General features: G+C 37.0%; 2 protein-coding genes and 1 long non-coding RNA gene across 6 annotated transcripts in view; 1 reads left to right on the top strand and 2 right to left on the bottom strand.

Annotated features, from left to right (window-relative positions):
* The first annotated feature begins 2,991 nt into the window (after positions 1-2,991).
* LOC127433914 (very long-chain specific acyl-CoA dehydrogenase, mitochondrial-like) lies at positions 2,992-22,802 on the top strand. Its single transcript, XM_051686259.1, has 20 exons — positions 2,992-3,259; positions 3,486-3,552; positions 8,823-8,897; positions 9,401-9,473; positions 9,588-9,652; positions 9,806-9,940; positions 13,893-14,037; positions 14,261-14,390; positions 15,351-15,476; positions 15,658-15,856; positions 16,523-16,627; positions 17,522-17,608; positions 17,740-17,802; positions 18,154-18,255; positions 18,346-18,443; positions 18,634-18,706; positions 19,516-19,588; positions 19,676-19,748; positions 19,835-19,910; positions 20,571-22,802. Exons 1-20 carry the CDS (start codon positions 3,186-3,188, stop codon positions 20,706-20,708), a joined length of 1,977 nt encoding a protein of 658 aa, XP_051542219.1. The 5' UTR covers positions 2,992-3,185; the 3' UTR covers positions 20,709-22,802.
* Positions 18,558-19,946, bottom strand: LOC127434230 (uncharacterized). 2 transcript variants are annotated; one of them, XR_007896003.1, is made up of 3 exons: positions 19,804-19,946; positions 19,479-19,560; positions 18,558-18,703 (listed from the first exon to the last, which is right to left on the bottom strand). It is a non-coding gene; the product is annotated as an uncharacterized LOC127434230 (long non-coding RNA). The 2 variants fall into 2 exon arrangements; XR_007896004.1 differs by having other exon boundaries at positions 19,479-19,563; positions 19,804-19,943.
* Positions 22,307-25,775, bottom strand: part of LOC127433777 (integrin alpha-X-like) — a 45,235-nt gene continuing 41,766 nt past the window's right edge. For all 3 annotated transcript variants that reach the window (XM_051685978.1, XM_051685969.1, XM_051685987.1), the window contains 3 exons: positions 25,652-25,750; positions 23,983-24,093; positions 22,307-23,868 (listed from right to left, as the gene is read on the bottom strand). In XM_051685978.1, coding sequence (XP_051541938.1) covers positions 23,680-23,868; positions 23,983-24,093; positions 25,652-25,750 — 399 coding nt within the window. In that variant the 3' untranslated portion in view covers positions 22,307-23,679. The remainder of the gene's footprint in view (positions 23,869-23,982; positions 24,094-25,651; positions 25,751-25,775) is intronic.

The raw sequence follows: 25,775 nt of genomic DNA, 5'->3' as shown, positions 1-25,775 counted from the left end.
GATTGCCCAGGAAGCCCCGAACCACTGCGACAAAGCTGTTCCAAGCCGCTTTCTCCTTACTAGTGAGCTTCTTGGGGAATTCATTGCATTCCAGGATCTTCTTTATCTGTGGTCCGACGAAGACACCGGCTTTGACCTTTGCCTCAGACAGCTTAGGGAAGAAGTCTTGAAGGTGCTTGAAGGCTGCCGACTCCTTATCTAGAGCTCTGACAAATTGTTTCATAAGGCCCAATTTGATGTGCGGTGGTGGCATCAGCACCTTCCGGGGGTCCACCAGTGGCTCCCACTTGACGTTGTTCCTCCCCACAGAGAACTCAGTCCGCTGTGGCCAGTTCTGCCTGTGGTTGTGCGCCTTGGTGTCCCTGCTGTCCCAAAGGCAAAGATAGCAAGGAAACTTGGTAAAACCGCCTTGGAGACCCATCAGGAATACCACCATTTTGAAGTCTCCTATGACCTCCCAGCCGTACTCATCATACTTCAAGGCGTCCAGCTGTTTTGATGCTGTTGTAATCCTCTATGAGGTGCACCGAGTGAGCCAGGGGAAGAGACGGGTACTTGTTACCATTATGGAGCTTTGAGGCTCCTGGATGAGCTGTCGCCACTCATTCTGGTTACAGGCGATTCCGATTGCCTCGAACAGACTGGTCACATTGTGGCAGAAGCAGAGCCCATCTTGACAGGTGAAGAAGCTGGAAAAAGGTTGGTGACGCTTCCTCTGCTCTGCGACTTGCACACTTTCATCCAACAAGTTCCACTGCTTGAGCCTAGATGTCAAAGCTCGGAACTGGACTTCTAATCAAGTCATTGAGGTCTTTTTGGTTGGGGAAGTATGGGTTTCTCTCCTCAGCTCCACCTCTGAAATTGTCATTTGGATCTACAACGTCTTCCTTGCTCTCTGACTTGCTGCTCTCTTCTAAAGATGGCTGCTCTCTCTCTGGAGGAGTGGGTACGAGGAGCTCATGGCAGTGTGGCACCGGGGCGATGGATGATGGAAGGTCCGGATACGTGACAGCAGGTGCATTCTTGCCAGTCCGACGTTTGGAAGGGTCCACCATGCAGAAGTAGCAGTTGCTTGAGTGGAATTCTTGGGATTGCGAACTTCATGGCTCTCTTTTCCCCTCTGTACCATCCTACAAAAATACATTTATTTCACCCATGACTAATGTGTAAGAGATTCTCGCAACATTTTTCATATATGATATATTTTTTCAATAACACTGAAAATTTTAAAACATTTTAAAATTAAAAACTTTTACAATTGTAAAAATTAACAAATTTTATAACATAAAATTCCGAGCAACAATTGTCCATCCATCTTATCTTCCAGAGTTTTTTTGCAGTGCTCGCAGGTGAAATTAGGTGCCCAGGGTTTGTCTTGTTCCCCGACAGGCATGCCGAAATATGCCTTGTAGGCCTCACACATCTTAGCAGATGCTTCCACGGAGTTCTTTTTCGCTCTTGTCTTGATAAATTGGCCGCAGACATAGCAAAATGTGTCTGCCGGGATGCTTGCAGCCTCTTGATGCCATCTCAGAAAAATGCAGATATGTATCCACTTAGGCAGCTGGAACTAATCTGAACTGGTGGGTTTAAGGCCCCTGTATTTATACTATTATTTATATTACTGGAAAGTTCTAGAAGTTACTCCAAGTTTACTCAGCAGTGAATCTATCTGGAATGTTCTGGAAAATAGGTACATTTCAAAATATCACTGTCCTGGTAACAAAAGCAAAGTTTGTGGAGAATAATAGCCATTTTCTATACTTTTGAGGCATAAGCAATTAGGAAATAACACTTACTACCCAGGGACCAAAAAATACAAAATACAAAAAATTTGTTACACGGTGTAATCGTTTAGAAATAGAAATATATCTTTATGTTCAGAGGGGGTGTACTCATTTATGCTGCATACTGTATAAACCTTTGCAGTTCTAAACAATATAACTCATTTGACATAATATGACTGAACATTACATATTCATGTAATACTTAGGCCCTATTCGATTTTCTGGATTTCATACATTAAGGTATTTCTTTATATTACACATAAAAAAAAAAAAAAAAAAAAAAAAAAAAATATATATATATATATATATATATATATATATATATATATATATATATATATATATATATATATATATATATTAGAAACTTTATACAATGCAATAAATGTATGTTTTTAATACATTATACATAAACCAATGGTTTTAATTTGGTCAATTAATATAATTATATATATGATTTTCTGAAAATGTTAATTATTTAAAATGTATTATTAAATATAATTTGGTCAATAAATATTTGTCCGATAAATATCGATGGCTGATACATTGATGTATCCCTAATATATATACAAGATCTTTAATGGATGATCTCAGAAATTTGGCCAGAATTGATCGGGGCTTGTCCCCCCCCGCGGATCTCCGAGCCAGGACTCTGTGAGCTCGCTTGATTTCCAGCTTATGGCCTGTTATGTCGAGCAGAATCAGGAAGAGCTCGTCTAGGAACTTAATTATTTAAAATGTATTATTAAATATAATTTGGTCAATAAATATTTGTCCGATAAATATCGATGGCTGATACATTGATGTATCCCTAATATATATATATAAAATTCTTTTTTTTTTTCCACATTAAGGTAACAAGAATTACATTTTCCTCCTATTACATTAATGAGAGTGAGATTTTTTTTTTTTTTTTTTGGATTACATTCATCAGAATTGTGTTTGATTATCATGAAAATAATTTCACTATCTATAAAATCTTAATGACCTTAAAATAGGCATAATTTTCTTTAGATTTTGTTGTGAGACGTATTATTGTTAGAACCACTACATTTCCCATGATGTCTCTGACTGTACTCCATAAAGATGACCGCTTCCTTTGCGCTCTCATAGAAGTACATTCACTAGAACTGATCTCTGCTCACCGCAGAGAAATACTGTCTGTCAATGAGACTGTCAGATCTACGATATTGACATCTATAACCGAATCGTTTCCTTCACGGAAAAGCGTCTGGATTTCACACGTTACACAAGCGGCACAACTGCAGTTGTATAAATATACAGTACGTAACCAGGACGAGCGGAGACAAATAAGAAGAGACCCAAACAGTGACATAACACGACTGTATCTCTCTAGAAGAGCTAATATCCCGTCCAGAAGCGTTCAGATTTATAAATATGCTCGTTAGCAAACTAGCTTTGAATCCCGCCTTGTGCGGCACAGCTCTCCGCTTCACTACTGCAGTCACTGGGTGAGTTTTATTGGTTCATTTAGCTATTTAATAATTATATTACAATGTAAATAAGCCAATATACTCCTAATAAGCATTCTAAACTACGGTGGCCTCCGTGGGCCCATACACACGACTGCCACTCCGTGAAAAACATATAACATACAGTTAGTGCTTAACTAAGGTTGCGAAATTATTATTTGAACTGTTTTTCTGTTGCTAAATATTTCTTTTGTGTCATTTAAAGGGTTCAAAGGCATGTCGGTGATGCAGCCCTCAGAAATGCTCGCTTTTATGCGACCCAAACCGCCGAGGTAAAGTATCGAGTTATTTACGATAGCTTGAAGTCGCATGAATGTATCATTAAACTGGTATATGTTTAGTTGTATTCTAAGCACGACGTACGTATGCTGTCTTATAAACTGTTGTATCCTTTCTGCTTTTCCAGGTAACATTGTACCTAAATAAATTAAATGTAATTATCTGTCACGCTGGTACATGAATGAAAAGGCAACACTGATGTTTAATGCTGTACCGGTATTTCCGCCAGTATTATGAGTATTGTGTGTATGTATGATGCAGCATACGTCATAAAGTAGAGGAAAGTTCATCCACAACACTGCATGTAGGCCAGAGGTGGCGACAATCTTCCAGTCTATATTTAATGTCACGCTCATAGTCACCATATTCTCACATGCTGCACATTGTGATCTTTACAGTTGCATCTTTTTGTGTATTTCTCATGTACAGTAGACATTTAACTATGAATGTCATTGCGTTAGATGACAACATATCAAACCAAGATTAATCTGCAAACAATGATGTTTGACGTTTTCTCAGAACCAATTTCTCTTAGCCGTTTTTACAATGACTTAACCAACTGGTGTCAAGGTGACTTTAGTGCATGCATGAAGTCAGTTTTCAAGTTCACACAGGTGTAGTTCATCACAGTAACTACTTACATGTTCCACTAACACCTAACAAACTTTTTTTGCTTGTTTTATTTTTCTTAAAGGAAGTACTACCGGGTTTGCAATTTAATGCAATCATATTCGTACATTTTAATGTGTTGTAAGTGTTGAAATTTTGGGGGCCACTGTTTGTGCAAGTAATTGAATATTGCCTCTAATATACGTTACTCTGGGCACATATTTTACCCCCTGTTGAAAAATTGTACAGACTGATATTCAGATTACCAAGTAGATTGAATAGAATATCTTCAATACATTGTTATAAACAATACACTTTTATAAGCAAATCTAACAATACATTATTAAAGAGCACCTATTATGGTTTTTCAAATATTACCTTTCATGTAGTATGTTATATAGCTGTTTGTGAATGTAAAAAAGTCTGCAAAGTTTCAAAAATCAAAGTTATTGACTCCCAAAAGAAAGAACCAATTCTGAACACCTGAAACGAGTCGTTAGTTATTCCAGACTTACTTCCTGTACTAACCTACGTAATTTGGTAACAAAAAAACGCCTCTGGTCTGTTTACATGTACAGCCAGTGCACGCTGTTAGCTGTTAGCCTCTGCTAACTGGCTAACTCACGTTATTGTCAAACTACATATAAACTTACCACTGAGAAACGTCCTGTTCTCGTCGTGCTTGCGATGGTGGTTCGGGTTGATCTTCCGATGTATCACTATCGGACTCGGGCTCAAATTGGTAAGGTAAAACAGACATTTTTTCAGACGGAGCTGAAACTCGGATATGGTAGTGGGCGTTTCCTTTCTGACACGCGCTGTAAGCGGTAGACCAATCACAACAGACTGGGACATCTGACCAATCAGAGCAGATTAGGCTCTCTGAGAGGAGTTTAGAATGAATCCTTTAGAACGGATCACTGAACGAGTCATTTTTGACATTGGGAAAAAAAAAAAAATAATGCTGCAATTTCAATTATGAGCAAATTAAAGTGTTTTTTGACCTTGGATGCATGTAAATCTATTGTATGAGAACTTTAAAAACAAAATTAGGCACATTTAAAAACCATAATAGGATTTTTTTTTTTTTTTAGCTATCAGCTAATTGGCACTATTGTAGAAACTAGGTTTGCCACCCATCCCGTAAAATATGGGATTGCCCCATATTTAAAGATAAAATGATGTGTCCCGTTTCAAATAAATATGGGCTGCAATTTGTCCCGTATTTAAGATGGTCCGATGCTGTCATGGCGAATTCGTTGAAGGTTGTTAATTTAACCTTGATATATTTGGGAAATTTTGCATAGGGTGGGTAAGGGACCATCTGAAAAGTCCACACATTGGACTAAAACGTACTAAAACTGTGGAGGGTGTATTAAAGCCTGGTTTAAGCCCTGTTCACACTGTCAGCGATTTTGTCGCTAGATGTTGCTAGTCTCTGTATTTCTTGTCGCTAGTGGGCATTCCTACTGCTGTTGCTCTAATGTTATTGGTTGACTGCGCAACTGGCCTTAGCTTCAGAAAATCTGATCACAGATGAGCTAGATTGCCAGTAAAACAAATATTTCATTCTTATTTGACAAGGAATCATTTGTTTTGCCTCTATTAATGAACATTCTGCAGGGGAGAGTGCTTTTATATAAACTACGGCTGTGCTCAATGCATCCTATCATGAACAAGATGAACAATCTATTAATGTATGCATTAAACTCCCTAACAATGTTGACAATTTCTGGTACATTATCCATGAATTAGCATTTTGAACAGGAAAGTGTTATAAACTGCATCAATACTCAATGCATTATATGAACACAAAGATCAATCTTTCAATCTCACTCAGAATGCTGACAGTTTCTGACATGGTTTTCCAAGTTTTGGACAAAATCGCTGACAGTGTGAACAGGGCTTTATACTCGACGCAGCCGCTTATTCGTGAGCTTGCGCGAGGCAAAAACGACGTCGTTGGCGGAAGTGTGCATTGGTGACACAAGCCCTCATTTCACACGGCGGTGCACACTCCAATTTTTGTGACTCGGATGAACAGTGCACACAGCGCTGCATTAAAAATTCAATGCATTACAATGTCAATTTTATAAGCATAAAATATAGGAACAGTGCATTCAATCCCTTGAATGTTGCAGAGAAGCATTGCTCTTTCCATTTTAAATTATTTTGTAAAGTTTGTGTGGGAAAACTTTATTAGATTATAAAGTCAAGAAAGGATTTTTAAGTTTTAAGGCATACGATAATTTGTCAGGAGCCTTTTATTGTGTTCTGAGTAAAAACTAGACTGAATAACACACTTTTTTCATTTTAATGCATATTTTATAAGCAGATTGAAGTTTTATAGTAGCGGTGCCTTACCTTAAATGTGAAAATGTTTTATATTGTAGCACATCTACATGTATAATTTTATAGAAGTATAAGGTCAAGAAATTTACTATAAGCATTTTATGTTTTATATTGCACCATATCTATATGCTTGAGGTCAGTAAATATACTATAAGCATTTTTAAGGTAGAAAATACAAGTAATTGTCTGGTGCCTTTTATTGGATATTGAATCAAAACAAAACCAGACTGAAGTTTGATGCTTTAATTACAATTTTTGTCAATGTTTTTACAAAGGTTAATAAATGCTAAACACTTAAGCACAAAAAATGTACACAGATCAATGAAAATAATGAACCACCATCCAAATCAAACCAATGCTTGCATGACGCCATTGTTGTTTTTTTTTTCTTCTGGCAAACCACTTCTCACTGTTCTTCCTGCTGATTTAGAATACATTTTCTCTCGACCGCTCCCTGTCATTTCATTGAATAGTTCAATTTTGAGCGTGTCAAGTATAAACGGCTCTAAAATTTGGGGAGGTGCACGCGCAGTCGGCGGAGTGTCACGCTGCGGTGATAGTCGAAAGTATAAACAAGGCTATTAAAGGTGCACTCAGTATTTTTTTTTTCCTCATTTAAAAAGTTTAACTTCTAAAGAAATTAATAGTAATATTGAAACATATGTATCACACACAGTGTTCACTCATGTGAGATGAAGTTCAGTCATACCTGTACCAATAACCATATAAAAGCTCTTTTATTCTACATGGGGTAGGGGCTAGGGCTGAGCAATAGGACAATGTAATCTGATATCGACGATGTCTTACAAAGATCCCGATGCCGATTGCAAACAGACGATGATCGACAATATCGGGAAATGTCAAAACCATGGATCTGGGAAGTCGGCAAATATACTAAACAGTGACCAGGGTGTGAAACTAGCACCCGGCATATGTGACGAGGTTGAATCCAGTTTGCAAGTTCCTTGTCCAAATGTATTTCATGTGCAGGTAATTTTGCTCATCTACCCGCAACAGGCGGGCGACCTGTCTCGGAGAGACACATGACAAGAAATGCTGTTAGTCACAAAGACATGCTCTTGAAGAAACACACTTTATTATATTTTTAAGAACAGACAAAAGAAAAGCCGTCAATGCTTGTGTCTGATTCGCTGTTTGTTCATAGGCATGCAGCACGAGCCTGTCTCGTGGAACAACAACCTGTCTCGTTTTTTTTCTCTGTTTCATTCGTCTGAAATTTTTTGCAAAAATAATGTTGTCTATGAGAATGCTGCAAATGATCTCAGATCATCTCGGGAGGTGCTGTTTAATTCGCTTTATTTCCTCGCGGTTGGCATGCATTGCGGATTTCGTGATGCAAATGGAGCCATTGGAGACAGTAAATGTTTGGATTTGGGGAGGTGGTTAAATAAGATTTTCTGATCACTTGTTTTTCATGTTTCAATAAATTAATAAAATTTTTAAAGCAAAATCAATAAAGCGGTAAAAAGTCACCGACCCTCGGCAGGGGGGTTGGCGATGTAATCGGATATTGCAATATTTTTATGGCAGTTATCGCAAAGAATATTCTTTACATATCGCCCAGCCCTAGTGGGGGCGCCCTCATGGGGGCAATCACAATAGCATATATCAATATTTGCTGAGAAACACCCCCAAATAAAGGTAATTCAATATAAGTAATACATAATTAAAAAAATCTCTGCTAAATAGTCTCAGGCTTCATTGACCTGTCAAGAAGAACAAACACGTCCTCCTGTGTGACTGGCTCATTCTGTGGCAGCACAGTTTGTGGGTTTTGTTGAGGCACGCTTACTGCCCCCTGCTGGCGCAGCTTGTAGAAACCCAAAGTTACAGCTTGAATTGCTCCGATGGTAGGAAAATGCGTACTTTTATTACGTAATTTATGTACGGGCCAGGAGGCATGATTAATTGCGTACATTTTTTAAAATACGTTATTTATTATGTAACTAATCGTACTAAATTGATGCATTAAATCGACACAACCCTACTTATTTTTCTTTGTAGCCTAGTTATAGTTTGCGATACATAGTTTTCAGTTAAGCTGTATGAAAAACACAGTTCCTAAATGAATGCAACGTTGCTTGGCCCTTTAATTTATGACACTGCAGGTGTTTATTATCTTATTTAGATGCAGACATATGCACTGCTTATGTTCGCTGTTCATGGCAATCTTTATTTCCAATATTTGTACTTTTTATATTTTTAAAATACTTGTTTATTTCTGTCCCCAAAGTCATACCATCTGCTTCTCTGTTTCTGTTTATCTGATCTGTTTCTGTAGGCTGTGCTGGATAAGGCAGAGGTGGGCAGCACGACAGCAGTGAAGGCTAAAGCTGAGAAGAGCATCAAAGCTGTGGTAATGTTCTCTTTTTAACTTACTGAGATAACCTACACTCAGTTACTCCAAAGCAGTGGATGGTGTGGTTATTTGTCATTTAGCAGATGCTTTCTGAAGCAAACTTTTGGATTAACAATGCACATCTTTATCCATTTAGCTCTCTTGTAATTCTATAGCGCTTTATTTTACAGTACTGTTCTACATTTACGTACTACTGTATATAATTTCAACAACTACAGTAATTACTAGGTACTAAGCCTAACCACAACCCTAACCTTAACCCATATTAAGTCCATGTAGTTACCTAATATTACTCAGTACTTTCTTGGGTAAATACACTAAGTATACTGAAAGTACACGTACTGTAAAATAAAGTGCAACCTGTAATTCTTATATCGGATGTTTTGTTTCTTTCCAACAGTATTCAAATCTGAACCTTCAATAGGATAACTTAAAATAGAGCATAAGTGCCACAGACATATGTCATAGTTTAGTAACCATTGACTTTCTTTTTTCACAAGGAGTCCAAATCTTTTGCTGTTAACATGTTTAAGGGACAGATCACCACTGAACAGGTCTTCCCCTATCCTTCAGGTAAACAGTTGCAACTAACATCTATCATACCACTGAAAAGCTGGTAGATTCTCCAGATGATGCAGTGATAGTTGTGTCTGATACAGATTTGGTTGTGTTTTGTGTCTGTCGTAGTGTTAAATGAAGAACAGACTCAGTTCCTGCAGGAACTGGTCCCTCCAGTCACAAAATTCTTCAATGTAAGTTTTAATATACTCGGTTTAACTACATTAGCCTAAAATGAGTTATGAATTGAATAACTCAAATGCACATTTAGGTGTCTCTTACAACTAAATCTTATCTAGGTGTTCTGTTGCGTATTTCTCTCTCTCTTTCTCTGTGTGCATGTGTAGGAGGTGAATGACCCAGTGAAGAATGACGCTCTGGAAAAGGTGGAGGATCATACTATGGAAGGGCTGAAAGAGATGGGAGCCTTTGGGCTGCAGGTACCCGCTGATCTAGGAGGACTGGGACTCACCAACACACAGGTAAGATAATTTAGAGAAAGAGACATTTATTCTGATTTGGGCTGGGTGATGTATTATTGAATACTTGCACTGTATTCTTGGCAATCTAAATAAAAAAAAAAAACATTGTGGAAACAGTCCAAGATTTTTTGCCACACCTGCCAATTGCAAGTGAATTGAGTACTTTTCATTTTATATATTTTTTTTATTTTTTCACCCAATTTGGAATGCCCAATTCCCAGTGCGCTTTTAAGTCCTCGTGGTCGCGTAGTGATTCGCCTCAATCCGGGTGGCGGAGGGTGAATCCCAGTTGCCTCCACGTCTGAGACCGCCAACCTGCGCATCTTATCACGTGGCTTGTTGAGCGTGTTGCCACGGAGACATAGCGTGTGTGGAGGCTTCACGCCATCAACCGCAGCATCCATGCTCAATTCACCATGCGCCCCACCGAGAACGAACCACATTATAGCGACCAAGAGGAGGTTACCCCATGTGACTCTACCCTCTCTAGCAACCGGGCCAATTTGGTTGCTTAGGAGACCTGGCTGGAGTCACTCAGCACGCCCTGGGATTCGCAAACTAGTGAACTCCAGGGGTGGTAGCCAGCGTCTTTTACCACTGAGCTACCCAGGCCCCCAAAAAATTGGTTTTTAATTTTTTACACAATTAATTATGTCTCTGGACTGTAATAAGGGATATTTCTATAATTGGAGCCATTCAAGCTTGATGTACCACCTGTTTTCAGCAGGGGGCAGTATGTGAAACTCCAGCCATTTTTTAAATTTTATGTTATAGTATTTTTAACTTGACACAATGACCTAAAACTCTGTGTTTATGGTGCGATGCAACCAAAGTGAGACGCTCCAAAAGCGTCCATCTGACGCATGTGTACATTGATGCGTGCTTAGAAAACCCCTTATTATAAAACTGTCTCGCACAGATTGACAGATTTGATTGAAAAATGGATTATTGTGGACTGTATGCCAATGATAGGCTTATGTTCAATAATATGGAAATAAATGTAATGCATTTTAATTATCTGAATTATTATTTGTATAATATATATTATATTTATAATTATTTAGATACTACTATTTATTATTCTTTAATCATTAAATATTGAATTATTGTTATTTGAGGGGCTTTCTCATCAAGTATTTATATATGTGATTAATTAATCGATATATGTGATTAATTCGATTAAACATTTATTCAGTTGACAGCCCTAATATTTTTGTTATTTTAAAAATGGTATTGCTTAGTTGTTTTTTCTTGAATATTTGTGACAAATGACTTGCATCATATTTTAGCTCGTTTCAGGCTCTCTGTAAAACTGCACCTGTCACAAAAGCCTAGAGACACATTGAGACTTGGTTTAGGCAGCCTACATAAACTTCTGATTTAAATCTCTGGTTTTAAGGCCTGTGGTTTAAAGGGGTCATGACATGAGGAATCAAATTTTCCTTAATCTTTTGACATTGAACCCTATAAAGCCTGACATATGAAAGAATTGTCAGAAAATTCTAAATGTTTGACATTAAACTGTTTTTAGTACCATTAGACAAAGTATACAAAGAAATCGTAAGAAAAAATTATTTAAAGGCATTAAAGGTCATTATCCTCCTGAGGGCCAGCAGTTCGTATTAGTACAGAACATTTGTTATTTAAATTTTTCTTAGCCCATACATGCTACAGTGTTAAATGTTGGGGTACTATCAGAGGACTCCCTGGGCTTTTCAGAGATACCAAATATTTGAAAGTTTGGCCATGACAACTTCCTCTCCTTGGTCTATAAATATGGATTGAAATGTTTAACAGTTCAGTACTTCAAATACAATACGAATAAATTATATATTTTTTTCCAATAAACCATTTTTATCATATGCATTATATGCACCAAACACTCTTGACATTTAAAAAATGGAAATTGTAACTTTTTTACAAAAACTTTTTTGCTGGGTCTCAGGAACTTATGGTAAGATGACATCATAATAGCTTGTAATGTAAAATAATGAGATCTTTATAATGACAGAGCAGGCTGCATATATGAAAATACACAGTATATTTTATAAAAAGTATATGTCAGAATTTTAAAAGCTCTGTGATTCTTTTTAAAAAGAAATTATAGTGGGCATGAATGGAGTGTAATGGTGATTGAGAGAGATATTTCAAAAGCCTATTGTATCATATTTGATGCATGTAATTTCAACATGCTTTTTCAAAAATCTATATACAAAATCTTAACTAAGCACAAGTTGCATATATTCAGCAAATACTCATTTTAAAATATCAGTAACAATATAATCATTACTGTCACTTTATTATTTTATCCCAAAATAAGAGTAATTTTTTGTGCAAGTCTGCCGCCATTTTAAATAGATCGATATAAACATTGAAACCACTTTTTTCACAAATAACCACTAGATGGTACCATAAACATGTGAAACTTACATACCATATGCTTTTAAAGTAGTAAAAGAGGATCCGTCAAACGTTGTGTATCATATTTGATACATACGCCGTTATAGGGTTAAGAGTTCATTGTACTACAAAAACATCCTGTAAGTTTCAGAACTCAAAACTTCCTCTTACTGCGAAAAGAGCATTTGTTGAAATCAAGCTGCAAAAACGACTCGTTCTCTACTTCCTCCACATTGTGATGTCACACTGTAGTAGTGAATCAAATCAAAAGCAGAAAGCCAGTCATAACAGTGGGCATTTACTGTCAGGTCTTAAAGGAGAAGCAGCACCAAAACCGAGTGTTTCTGACAGAGGGTCAGAAAGAGGGTGGAAAATGATCACGACTATTTTTTGTGTAAAAAAACTTTACTAATATTATGTGATTCTTAAGGAACTTCTTAAAATAATAATAAAAAAGTCATGTCATGACCTCTTTAAATCTCATTAGCACAAATGTCAATTGAGTTTAATTTTTTCAAACTGTGTTTACATGAATTGGTTTGAAACACTGATTCAGCAATTTGTTGTGTCATCACTTAAAGGTTCTGGCATTAAACTTGTTTTAAAATGTTTTAGTAAAGAATAAATATGGATAAATGTTTATTGTTATGTATTGATAAATTAGTGCTTATAAAGATTACATAATTTTGTTTCTTTTGTTAATTTTGTTGAAAGACAATGGAAAATATAACTAGATTTTTACTGTTTATTTATTTGGCATCAATAGCGGTTAGGTCCAAAATGATGGTTCCTGAAAAATCACCTTTTTAAGCCATTTCAGATGAAATGCATAAATATACATAAATTGAAATATACATACATGTTAACAGCAAGTTTTCAGTATATATGATCTTATGTCTGCATATTTTTGTAAATTTGTATCTTTATATATAATTGATATAGTATGTTATTATGTAATTGTTACTTTACTATACAGTATATTAGATACATGTTTGTAGATTGTGACCATGACCAATGTATATTGGTCAAGCGAGTTGTTTAAAATTCCATAAATAATTCATATTATAAAAGCTTGTTACTTTACACACAACAAAAATAGGACATCAGCTAGGTGGTACACCTCAAAATCTTCAGACACCTCCAGTGTGTGTGGTCGGGAATATCCTATATCTGAAAATCTCAGTGCACCACAAGTGTCTGGATGTTTATGTGACTCCGCACACTTGATCAGGAAATTGCCACATACAGGCCGTACACCTTAAATGTCACAGGAATTTACCATGTCAGTTTTATCCTATAAGTGTGCCTTTTCATGCAATGGATATATAAGGAATATTGCCAAAAAGGCAGAAATATATAGAAAAATACTTTTTTGGCTTTGTCACCCAGCCCTAATTCAGATTAGTCTGTCTCATAATTGATTCTTTCTGACATTTCTGTGCATTTTTTGCTTTTTCCTTCTATCTTTTCTATAGATGTTTAAAATTACAGATAGAGATGTAATGTGAGTGGAACAGAATGATTGAACCTTTCTCCTTGTCTTTATCTGCAGTATGCCAGACTAGTGGAAATTGTGGGCATGCATGATCTGGGTGTTGGCATTACATTGGGTGCCCACCAGTCAATCGGCTTTAAGGGCATATTGCTCTTTGGCAATCCTCAGCAGAAAGAGAAATACCTGCCCAAACTGGCATCAGGTGAGTGGCACTGTGTGCGGGTCATACTTAAGTTTGTACATTCAATCAAATACACTGTTCCTGGCTCACACTGCTTCCAGTGGACATTACATGTGATTTGTGTAATTGGTTTATTATGTGTGACTTTGGTAAGAAGGTGTCTGCAAACAATATGATTGTTCTGTGCACTGTAGACTTAAAGAAATGACCCTTCTCTTTCTCTTGATCTTTTTCCATCGCTTAGGTGAGACAATAGCAGCGTTCTGTTTGACAGAACCAGCCAGCGGTTCTGATGCCGCGTCCATTAAGACCACAGCCGTGCTCTCTGACTGCGGGACATACTACACCCTCAATGGAAGCAAGATCTGGATCAGGTCAGTCTGTTACATTCAAAAACAAATGACAAATGATTAATAACAATCACAAGTAGGTATTAACATCAGGGTCATTTGATGAACGCTGCTACTGTCTCACCTAAGTGATGGAAAAAGATCAAGAGAAAGAGAAGGGTCATTTCTTTAAGTCTACAGTGCACAGAACAATCATATTCTTCTGCATTGCATACAGTCCATTTATATCACCAACTTCTTATGAATGTGCTTTCTTTGTATCGCTGGTGCTTGACAGGTGATGGACTATATAGCCTAATAGAATGCAGACGGTGCAGTAACCGGAGAAAAACCTCAGAATGAAATTGCAATTGACCCAGCCCATTAGCGCTTTGCACATGCAATTTCGCCAAACCCACTTGTGTCTAGACCTATCGATGCTTGCACGAAAATACCAAAACATAATGGCCAAGCCCATTGACTTTGTGAAAATGACAAGTCTTTCTAGCAAGTCAGTTCACTTTCGGCCATCTTTGGAACGCACCCGGAAGGCTATTTCCAGTCAGGACAGTGCAGACTTCCTTTCTACATCCGCTGACCGTTGGGCGCGAGCTCCTTGGTTGGGCGTTCCAATTTCTCCCATTAATTTTAATAGAAGTGGTCCTTCTCTGCTTAATAGTCTCTGGCATGACATATTGCATAGTGCTGCACTTAGCACTCTTAAAATAGGGCCCATAATGCTAGTGTTTATTTCTTTATGCTTGTTTTCATCATAATGTGCTTATTTGCTAATACAGCAAATAGAACTAACCTCATGATCTCAGAAAGAAAGGAACAAAAAAAAAACTTCAAAAATAAAAAGGCCTGTAATTACATTGCATTAGCTATCCGTTGTTAGTCATTATTCACACATATGATAATGAGGGACTCAAAATGCACATTTTGTAGAATTTTGCACTTGAAATGCATATCTTTTTTTTTTTTTACATAATCACTCTTCCACAGTAACGGTGGGATCGCTGAGATCTTTACAGTGTTTGCTAAGACCCCTGTGAAGGACGAGAAAACTGGAGAGATGAAGGACAAAATTACAGCTTTCATTGTGGAGAAAAGCTTCGGAGGAGTCACACAGTAAGAATGGAAAAGAAAGGATAGATACTGTAGATGGATAAATGCATAAGAAACCAGAAGGAAATGTTTTCATTTTATGAATATAGCACCAGTCCAACTAGTCAAGTTGAGAAATGTCTAAACACCCATTTTTGTCAATTTCTCATTCAACCACACAAACATTCTCACACTCTCTGTGCAGTGGTCCTCCAGAGAAGAAGATGGGCATCAAGGCATCTAACACAGCAGAGGTGTATTATGAGAATGTTCGCGTGCCTGTTGAGAATGTGCTGGGGGAGGTTGGAGGTGGTTTTAAAGTGGCTATGAACATCTTGAACAATGGGCGTTTCGGCATGGCTGCTGCACTCTCTGGAACTATGAAGGGAGTCATTGCTAAAGCGGTGAGTGTGAAGAAGATAAGTGGGAATCTTCAGACACCTCACAATTTCTTTAAATATCTGATGTACAGTCAGGTCTACCTCCTCCTCTTTATCCACTCCACCCATGAACTACAGTCAGACCTGTTTATCTTCACTCCTTTTGAATTCACACTTAGTTTATCATTGCTTACTTCAGATTCCAGGTCAGCAGTTGTTGGAGACAAGGAATATTATCTGATCCTTTGTATTATCATCATTCTATGTTGTCACAAATCGGGTTATGTCACATTTTTGAGCCCCAGGTTTTCAGTTTCTATATCACACAAGTTTTATACTGTTATACAATTTATGCAGCTGTTCATAAAGCAGCCTAATAGTGCTCTAGTTTATTTACTATAAATTGCGCTAAAAGGGGTAGTTAAGCCTAAACTAAAAATACTGATTACGAACCTGAATTACTTTCTCTCTTCTGTGGAACACAAAAGGAGACGTTAGGCAGAAATTTAGGCTTAGTCACCATTCACTTTCACTTTTGTAGAGAAAAATTACTAGTACCATGATCTGCTTTGAGCAGTTTTGTACTACAAAGGACTTGACTATGGAAACTTGTTGCATTGTGCCTGATTCAGATAATGTGTTATCTTTTAACCTTGAATTTTAAACCACACTTGTGCTTAATCTCCTCAGGTGGATCATGCTGCTAACAGGACTCAGTTTGGAAGTAAGATCCACACATATGGTGCTATTCAAGAGAAGATTGCACGCATGACTATCCTGCAATATGTCACTGAGGTAACATGACTGTGTTCAATGATTTTCCTACATTTAAAGGGATAGTTCACCCAAAAATGAAATTCATTTACTCACCCCCATGCCATCCCAGATGTGTATGACTTTCTTTTTTCTGCTGAACACAAATGAAGATTTATTAGAAGAATATTTCAGCTCTGTAGGTCCATACAATGCAAGTGAATGGTGACCAGAACTTTAAAGCTCCAAAAGGCACATAAAGGCAGCAAAAGAGTAATTAATATGTCTCCATTGGTTAAATCCATGTCTTCTGAAGCGATTTAATCCTCCTTTTTCAATTTAAATCTTAACACTGGCAGTCTCCTTGGCGATCATGATTTTAAGCTCAATTACACTTCCTAGCACCATCTAGCACTCTGCGCATGTGTCAAGCACTAGGAGGTACAGTCGAGCTTGAAATCATGATAATGCCCCAAGACTGCAATGGAAAGATGTCCAATGAAAAAAATATATTTTGGTCTGTTCTCACACAAAATCAATTAGATCGCTTCTGAAGACATGGATTAAATCACTGGAGTTGTATGGATTACTTTTATGCTGCTTTTATGTGTGTTTTGGAGCTTGAAAGTTTTGGTCACCATTCACTTGCACTGTATGGACCAACAGAGCTGAGATATTCTTCTAAAAATCTTCTTTTGTGCTCTGCAGAAGAAAGAAAGTCATACGCATGAGGGTGAGTAAATGATGGGTGAATTTTCATTTTTGGGTGAACTGTTCCTTTCAGGGATGTTGTCAGACAAGATGACCCACGGCCTTACAAGGGCTCATTCAATTAGAATTTTAAGTCTGAACTGTTTTGAATATTGTTTATGGTTGTGACTTCTTATTGTTGCATATTTAATCAATGCCATATTTTATATTACTCTTCTCTCTCAGTCTATGGCGTACATGGTCAGTGGGAACATGGACAGTGGAGCTTCAGAGTTCCAGATTGAAGCTGCCATCAGCAAGATCTTTGCATCTGTTAGTGTCATGATTCAGAAGGATTAATTTCTTTATCTAACTTAAAGAAGTGTCTTCTATCGGCATGTTATTTATGAATTACATGTCAAGATAATGCATTTTAATAATGTCTGGTTTATGCGGATATGCAGGAGGCAGCGTGGGATGTTACAGACGAGTGCATCCAAGTGATGGGAGGAATGGGCTTTATGAAGGTGAGAATGAAAGAGGAATACCTAAAGGATGATACTGTTAAATTATTTAATACGATTTACTCGAAAAATCAGGTCAAAGATGTTTTTGGGAACATGGTAGCCTGTTTGTTACTGTTGTAAGGCGGTCTACCAGAACTAACCAGCTTGAGTAAAATGGTCTTCCAGGTCAAAACTAGGTCCACTGGCTGGCAGTTTAGCTGATCAACCATCTAGACCAGCTAGAAACCATGTAAAACCAGCTGGTTTTAGCTGGATTTTACAGCTGGGTAAGAATTCGTAGAGTGATCCAGCTGACAGTAGTGTGTATGTGTGTGTGTGTGTGTGTGTGTGTGTGTGTGTTTGTGTGTTCAGGATACTGGTGTTGAGAGGGTAATGAGGGATCTGAGAATCTTCAGGATCTTTGAAGGGACCAATGACATCCTGAGACTGTTTGTGGCTCTCAACGGCTTCCAGGTACACTTGTACTCAGAGCTCATTTATCATTCTCTGCATCCTTCAAATGTCTTTCTTATGCATGCATTAATCTAAAGTGTAAATGTTCAGAATGCAGGAAACCATCTGAAGAACTTACAGAGATCTCTGAAGAACCCGCTTAGCAATGCTGGACTGCTCGCAGGAGAGATCACTAAAAGAGTTAAGAGGTTTGTGTACTTTTACTTTCTAATAATGACAAATTAAAATTACTTTTAAAATGTATATTTTTGGGGGGTTCAGCTGACACAGAATTTTGGAAACCCTGATTTTTCTTTTTACAGCGAAAATAATAATAAGAAAAAAATAAATTGAAACATTTTGAAAAAGGACATGAAAATCCATGTATTTTTCCCTCAGGAGGGCAGGTCTGGGCACAGGGTTGACTCTCTCTGGATCAGTTCACCCAGAGCTGGCTCACAGTGGAGATCTGGTGAGAAAAACACTTGCTGTATAATGTTCAATATACAGTTTGTCCAAGAAGCACCTCCAATATGTGAAAACATCTCTCCCTTACAATAGAGTGCCAAAGTATTACCATATTTTTATAAGTCTGTCTGTCTATCTATCTATCTATCTATCAATCATCTGTCTGTCTGTCTATATTCCATCCGTCTTTCTGTCTGTCTATATTTTATCAGTCTGCCTGTCTATCTATCTGTCTGTCTATATTCCGTCTGTCTATCTTTCAATCATGTCTGTCTATTTTGTCTGTCTATCAATCTGTCTATATTCTATCTGTCTGTCTGTTTGTCTGTCTATCTATCAATCATCTCTGTCTATATTTTGTCTGTCTGTCTATCAATCATCTGTGTCTATATTTTATCTGTCTATGTATCTATCTATCAATCATCTGTCTGTCTGTCTATATTCCGTCTGTCTGTCTGTCTATCTATCTATCAATCATCTGTCTGTCTATCAAGCTGTCTGTATTCTATCTGTCTGTCTGTCTATTTGTTATCAGTCTGCCTGTCTATCTATCTACCAGTCTGTCTTTTTTTTTAATCTGGCTATATTCTGTCTCTCTGTCTGTCTGTCTATCAATCTCTCTATCTATCTGTCTATATTTGATATATCTTTATGTATCCTGTCTGTCTATATTCTCTCTGGCTGTCTATCTATCTATCTATCTATCTGTCTGTTTATCTACCTGTCTGTCTACATTCTATCTATCTGTCTGTCTGTCTGTATTTTATTTATTTTACCTGTCTGTCTGTCTCTTATGCTCTCTCATCTGTTCAGGCAGTGAAGGCTGTAGAGCACTTTGGAGTGACTGTTGAAGAGCTCCTGCTGAAACACGGCAAAAAGATCATCAGTATGAGAAATCTACTATGAGGATATAATGACTGAATTCAGTGATCTGCTGGAATGCTCATTACACTGTTGTTGTGTTACATTACAGATGAACAGTTTGTATTGAAGAGAGTTGCAGACAGTGCCATTGACCTGTATACCATGGTTGTAGTGCTGTCTAGGTAAAGCGTACTGTTATATACAATAACACATACATATTGTTTAAATAACACATACATATTGCTTCTAACGTGTTTGTCTCACGTAGGGCGTCCCGTTCACTCAGTCAGGGCCTCCCATCTGCACAACATGAAAAGATACTGTGTGAAACCTGGTGTACGGAGGTAAATGCTTAGTGTTAAAGGAATGTTACATGTTCAGTTCAAGTTAAGCTCTATCAACAGCAATTGTGGCGTAGTGTTGATTACCACAAAAAATCATTTTGACTCGTCCCTCAGTTTTTTTAAATAAAACAAAAATCATATTTACAATAATACACAAAGGAGATAATAAACATTAAAATACACACAGTTTCAAAAGTAAAGCCAGTCTTGACGTAAACAATATGCACTGTAACCCAGATGTTTTTTTTTTATTAAAGGAATGTTCCGGGTTCAATACAAGTCAGTTGACATAATTTGTGGCATAATATTGATTACCACAAAAATTAATTTCGACTCATCCCTCCCTTTCCTTAAAAAAAAAAGCAATAATGGACCATTACAGTGAGGCACTTACAATGGAAGTAAATGGGGGCCAATTTTTGGAGGGTTTAAAGGCAGAAATGTGAAGCTTATAATTTTATAAAAGCACTTACATTCATTCTTCTGTTAAAACTTGCGTATTATTTTGAACTGTAAAGTTGTTAAAAATGTCACTTTTACAGCTTTACTTGTATTGAACCCGGAACATTCTTTTAATAGATGTTGTGTGAGTGTCTGGTGTGTGTCCCATCTTGTTTGCCTTGGAATTTTTATTCTAACTGTATCATTCTCTTTTTTCAGGCACATGATAGAATCATGCAGAATGTCAAGGCTCTTAAATCCAGCTCTAGCAAACAGCTCTTCAGAAACTTGAGAGACGTCTCTATGTCTGTGGTTGAAAATGGTGGGGTTGTGGCCCCCCATCCTCTCGGCTTCTAAACACGCATACACACGTGAAGAAACAAAACTAGCCTTTCATCAGCAACACAACAATGCAAGCTTATACAGTTAATGTGTTATGCGAAATTCAATTTAATGACAAAATTTTAACCCATTGGACCCTTAGACGATTCCATTTACTGAAAGAACTTCTTTCAGTTCATCTACTCAGTGCCTCTTAAGAAATGCTAAAATAGAGCTAACTGATTTAAGCAGCCTAGAGCCGACATGAAACAGTGAAAGGGCAGGACTTCATTTTATCCTTCAGAAATTGATTGATGAAAAGTGGTCACTATATGACAGATGGTTGGAGGGGCTGAAAATAAGAGGGATTGTTAAAGGAAAAGGAAATTCGTTTCAGCAAGTTATTAAATTCTGATGAAAGATTACGACAAGATTACGATAAAGACTTTTTTATTTCTTTGGAATAACTTGATACATGGTATTGGCATTTATTATAATGATGTCATAATGTCTAAGGATGTACATACCAACACAAATCTACCAATTAGTACCATGGTACTTTTTTGTTTGGGATATTTCTAGTTAAGAATGTGTGCTGAATGCCTTAAATATGAATGAAATGCTTTCTAATTTTGACTTTTTTGCTCCGCTGCAACAGTATAACAGATTTTTAGTCAGGCATTATGAACATCTATCCTTTGGGGTCCAAGGAGATTATAGTTTTGATAGGGGGTTGAATTTTGCACAACACCGACTGCCGGTTCAGTTGTATTCAGACCCATTCTAATTCTGCAATAGTTCAATGCCTTAAAAACTAGCCTAGCTAACTGTAATGTTACCCCTGCATGTAATTCTTTGTTTGCTATGGTTTTAACCTTCCAGCAGTTTGTAAATGTTCATTTGTGTTTAGTTATATGGGCATACAGATATTCACAGGTGTCTCAGGTTCATATGTGAGCTCAGCAGGTAAACGTCCCTTCTCTACCTCTTATTTCATTGAATCTGCACACATTCCTGTCATTTGATCACCATTTCTTCCACGACAATGTCATGATTTCTTGTTTGATTTGATGTCTCATACACCTGAGTTTAAACATTAATATATGTTAACTCTTGCATACGCTGCCCAAAAGTGTGCCTGGCTACTAGAAAAACCAGAGACTAAAAATGCAATGTTTTTCATTTTGGTTTGTTCTGAGCAAAATCTGTATTTTTTTTTGTTCCATTTCAGAAGTTCCGCAGTTTCCTTTTCAAATGGTAACCTGTTAGAACAAAACGGTTAATAACGTTCTTTTTAAAATGACAGTGATCTGCACTAAGAGGTTGGTGAAATACCAGTTGCACTGTTGCCAGATCTTGCAAGAGAAACAAGCAACATAGACTGAAAAAACAAGCCCAAAATAAGCCATTTGCCTCACCTAAATAAGCGAAAAGAAGAAATTACATTTTTTCTGGTGTGGTGAATTTATCAGCATAGAAATCATAACAGCATACAGTTAATTACCAGTTAAGTATAGTTTTAATTACAGATCTGCTTCTATGTCAAAATCTGGCAGCATCAATGCATCATATCTAATATTAATGCATCATATCTAACAATAATTCAGTGAAGACTTGGAAACAACTGAGAAATGTACTTTTTACCTCTAATAATGTTTTTATTGTATCTGGCTTAGCTGTGCATGTATATGTACTAATTATACATAGTTGTTAAAAAGGACTTCATTCAATGCTTCATCCACAACGTGCATTAAGGCAAAGAAATGTGTGATGCTGCAGTTTCCTTCAGGATCAAAGCACGTTTCATTTTTTTTCAGGCAACATTTAGTGGTGTAGTTCCAAACATTTACTGTGATAAACCCTTTGGCTTCATGAAAAAATTACCAGAACTAAATTATCCGGTTATAACTAGTTACCAGCATTTAAAAATGACGTTTTCACTCCGGAACAATTGAAATTGACTTAGTTTCCGTTTTCAGTTACATTCTGCAAAAAATTCATTTGTTTTTTGTCTTTGAACCATTTTTAGTCCCTGAGAAAAACTTTACACATTTAACATATTTATGTAACAACAGATCAATGCTAATGGATTTAGTATAAAACAGTTAAATAAAATCATGTAACATGTTATTTCCTTTTTGCACATTTAACTGTATATTAAGTCCTCAATTAATAAAAAACAAGCTGCAGGAAATACAATTTTCACAGTTACGACAGTAATGTGCTATTACATTTAAAGGGATAATTCACCCAAAAATGAAAACACCCTCATCATTTACTCACCCTCATGTCATCCCAGATGTGTATAACTTACTTTCTTCTACTGAACACAAAGGAAGATTTTCAGAAGAATATCTCAGCTCTGTAGGTCCATACAATGCAAGTGAATTGTGATTGGACCTTCTGAAGCTCCGAAAATCACACAAAGGAAACATAAAAGTAATCAATACGACTCCAGTGGCTAAATCCATGTCTTCTGAAGCGATATGATAGGTGTGGTTGAGAAACAGAAAAAATATTTAAGTCCTTTTTTTTACTCTAAATCTTCACTTTCACGTTTAACATCTGAAAGTCACATAATGTGCCTTAGTTTTATGTTTGATTTATGTGATTTTTGGAGCTTCAAATTTCTGATCACTATTCACTTGCATTGTATGGACCTACAGAGCTGAGATATTCTTCTAAAAATCTTCATTTGTGTTCTGCTGAAGAAAGAAAGTCATACACATCTGGGATCTGTCTAAAAGCTGAAGTATCAGAGCCGATACCGATCCAGGTATCGGATCGGTGCATCCCTAGTTTTTGCAGTTTAGTTTCATTATATTGTCTTTTTGGACTAGCAAGGAAGTTTTGAGTTCTTAATATGTTCATAGTATGTTGACCTATTTTATGTCAAAAGATCAAGGGACACTGGACATTGTGTTCCATGGTGTTTTCTAGACTGGTGAACTCTGTCAGAACAGTGAAAACAGGTCATAATTCCTCAGTTCTCTAGAATGAGTGTGAACTACAGTACAGACTTCTCTTCAGTGATGTGTCCAACTTCTCCATAAGCCACAGCACTGGCTCCAGCAGACTCAGCAGGGACTTGTGTTGTAGTTTGGTCAGCATTGACTGTATTAAATTCATCCTTACCAGCAGATGGCACCACAGGGTTGTCTTGGTCATCAGTTGGAAATTTTTGGAAGAAACCCCTCTGATGCAAAATCCAGGCAGTGAAAATGAAAAACAATCAGTTAGTGTACAAGAGTAGCTGAACAAAAAGAGATCTGTAGACAAATTGTGTAAATTATGTTTTATGAACACTAACTTTGTATAGAACCACGAATATGATCGTCAAGGCGATGAGTCCAAAGATGACAGACAGCGAGGCAATGAGTACTGTAAGGGCCTGAGATGGGACCTCAAACTCGGTGACAATCTGCAGAATAGAGAGAAACAGTGATGATGAAAGCAAACACCTTAACATTCTCACTAGAATATCTTTCTTTGCAATGGAAAAATTCTAAATGAAGCAGTCTTTTGAGACCTTATAGTGATGTTTACTATACTGCCTGGCCAAAAAAATGTCATACTTTGAAAGTCACGCCTTTAGCTTTGATTACGGTATGCATTTGTCATGTGGCATTGTATCGACAACCTTATGCAACATCACAACATTTATTCCCATCCAGAGTAGCATTAATTTTTGACCAGGATCTTGTATTGATGACGGGAGAGTCGAAGCACTCCATAAAATCTTCTCCAGCACATCCCAAAGACTTTCAATGTGGTTAAAGTCAAGACTCTGTGCTGGCCAATTAATTTGTGAAACTGATTCCTCATGCTCCCTGAACCACTCTTTCACAATTTGAGCCTGCTGAATCTTGGCATTGTCATCCTGGAATATGCCCGTGCCATCAGGGAAGAAAAAACCCATTGATGGGATAACCTGGTCATTCAGTACATTCAGATAGTCAGCTGACTTCATTTTATTGCTGCATAATGTTGCTGAGCCTAGACCCGACCAATTGAAGCAACCCCAGATCATAACACTTATTTAAATCCAAACGGTGATTTATTTATTTTTTTTGGCCAGGCAGTGTATGTTCAATGGGTGTTATTAGGCATGAACAGTGTCAGGAATTAACTTTTTTTTTTTTTAATGAAAGAAATTGTTCACTTTAAAAATGTAAATTCGGTCAAAATTTAAGGTGACAATACTGTATACTTCTCGAAGAAAGTACAGGTGTGAAGCATGTCGAACAAAATCTGGCCAAAACTGAGGTGTTTTTTAGTTTGTTGCGATGGTTCGAAACAGCTTTTCAGCAGTAACTGTTGCAACCTTGTGCATTAATATAGAATTTAAAGGAATATTCCAGATTCAATATAAGTTAAGCTTAATCAACAGCATTTGTGACAATGTTGATTACCACAAAAATGTATTTAGACTCATCCCTCCTTTTCTTTTAAAAAAGCAATAATGGAGGTTACAGTGAGGCACATACAATGAAAGTGAATGGGGGGCCAATTTTTGGAGGGTTTAAAGGCAGAAACGTCCATCTTATAATTTTATAAAAGCACTTACAGTAATTCTTCTGTTAAAACTCGTGCATTTGAACTGTAAATAATTTTTAGTCATTTTAGGGTTTTAGAAATTTGTTGACATTACATCGTCATGGCAACGTAGTTATAAAATTGGCAATAACTTTACACAGAAAAGGTTAGTAAGTGATTTTATCACACTAAAATCACGTTTACATGCACATTGTTTATGTCTTGTGGCTATACTTTTAAAACAGTGAATATTTTAACAAAAAAATTGGCCACATTCACTTCCATTGTAAGTGCCTCACTATAACACTTTTTTTTTTTTTTAAATTAAGAAAAGGAGGGATGAGTCAAAATTAATTTTTGTGGTTCATCCAATCAGATTTTAGAGCTGGAACAAAACATTTTCAAATTGATATTAGAGGGGGAAAATGTTGTCGTTTTCTTACAGAGAGCTGGTGAGAGTCATCGGGGGGATACTGGATGAACTGCTCACTGTCAATCGAGAGAAATCCTGAACTCGTGACGTTAATCTGCAAACCTGACACCTTAAAACAACAAGACAGACATATT

This window comes from Myxocyprinus asiaticus, chromosome 4 (genome assembly GCF_019703515.2).
Source record: "Myxocyprinus asiaticus isolate MX2 ecotype Aquarium Trade chromosome 4, UBuf_Myxa_2, whole genome shotgun sequence".
In the NCBI taxonomy this organism is placed as follows: domain Eukaryota; kingdom Metazoa; phylum Chordata; class Actinopteri; order Cypriniformes; family Catostomidae; genus Myxocyprinus; species Myxocyprinus asiaticus.
Note: the sequence above shows the minus strand (reverse complement) of the source record. Positions and strands in the feature narration are given on the sequence as shown.

Excerpts from the sequence above, each read along its gene's own strand:
- LOC127433914 (XM_051686259.1), top strand. The coding sequence starts at position 3,186 with ATGCTCGTTAGCAAACTAGCTTTGAATCCCGCCTTGTGCGGCACAGCT. Across the intron at positions 17,609-17,739 it reads TCAGCAAGATCTTTGCATCT|GAGGCAGCGTGGGATGTTAC; the intron begins GTTAGTGTCATG and ends GCGGATATGCAG. Across the intron at positions 19,911-20,570 it reads GTGAAACCTGGTGTACGGAG|GCACATGATAGAATCATGCA; the intron begins GTAAATGCTTAG and ends CTCTTTTTTCAG.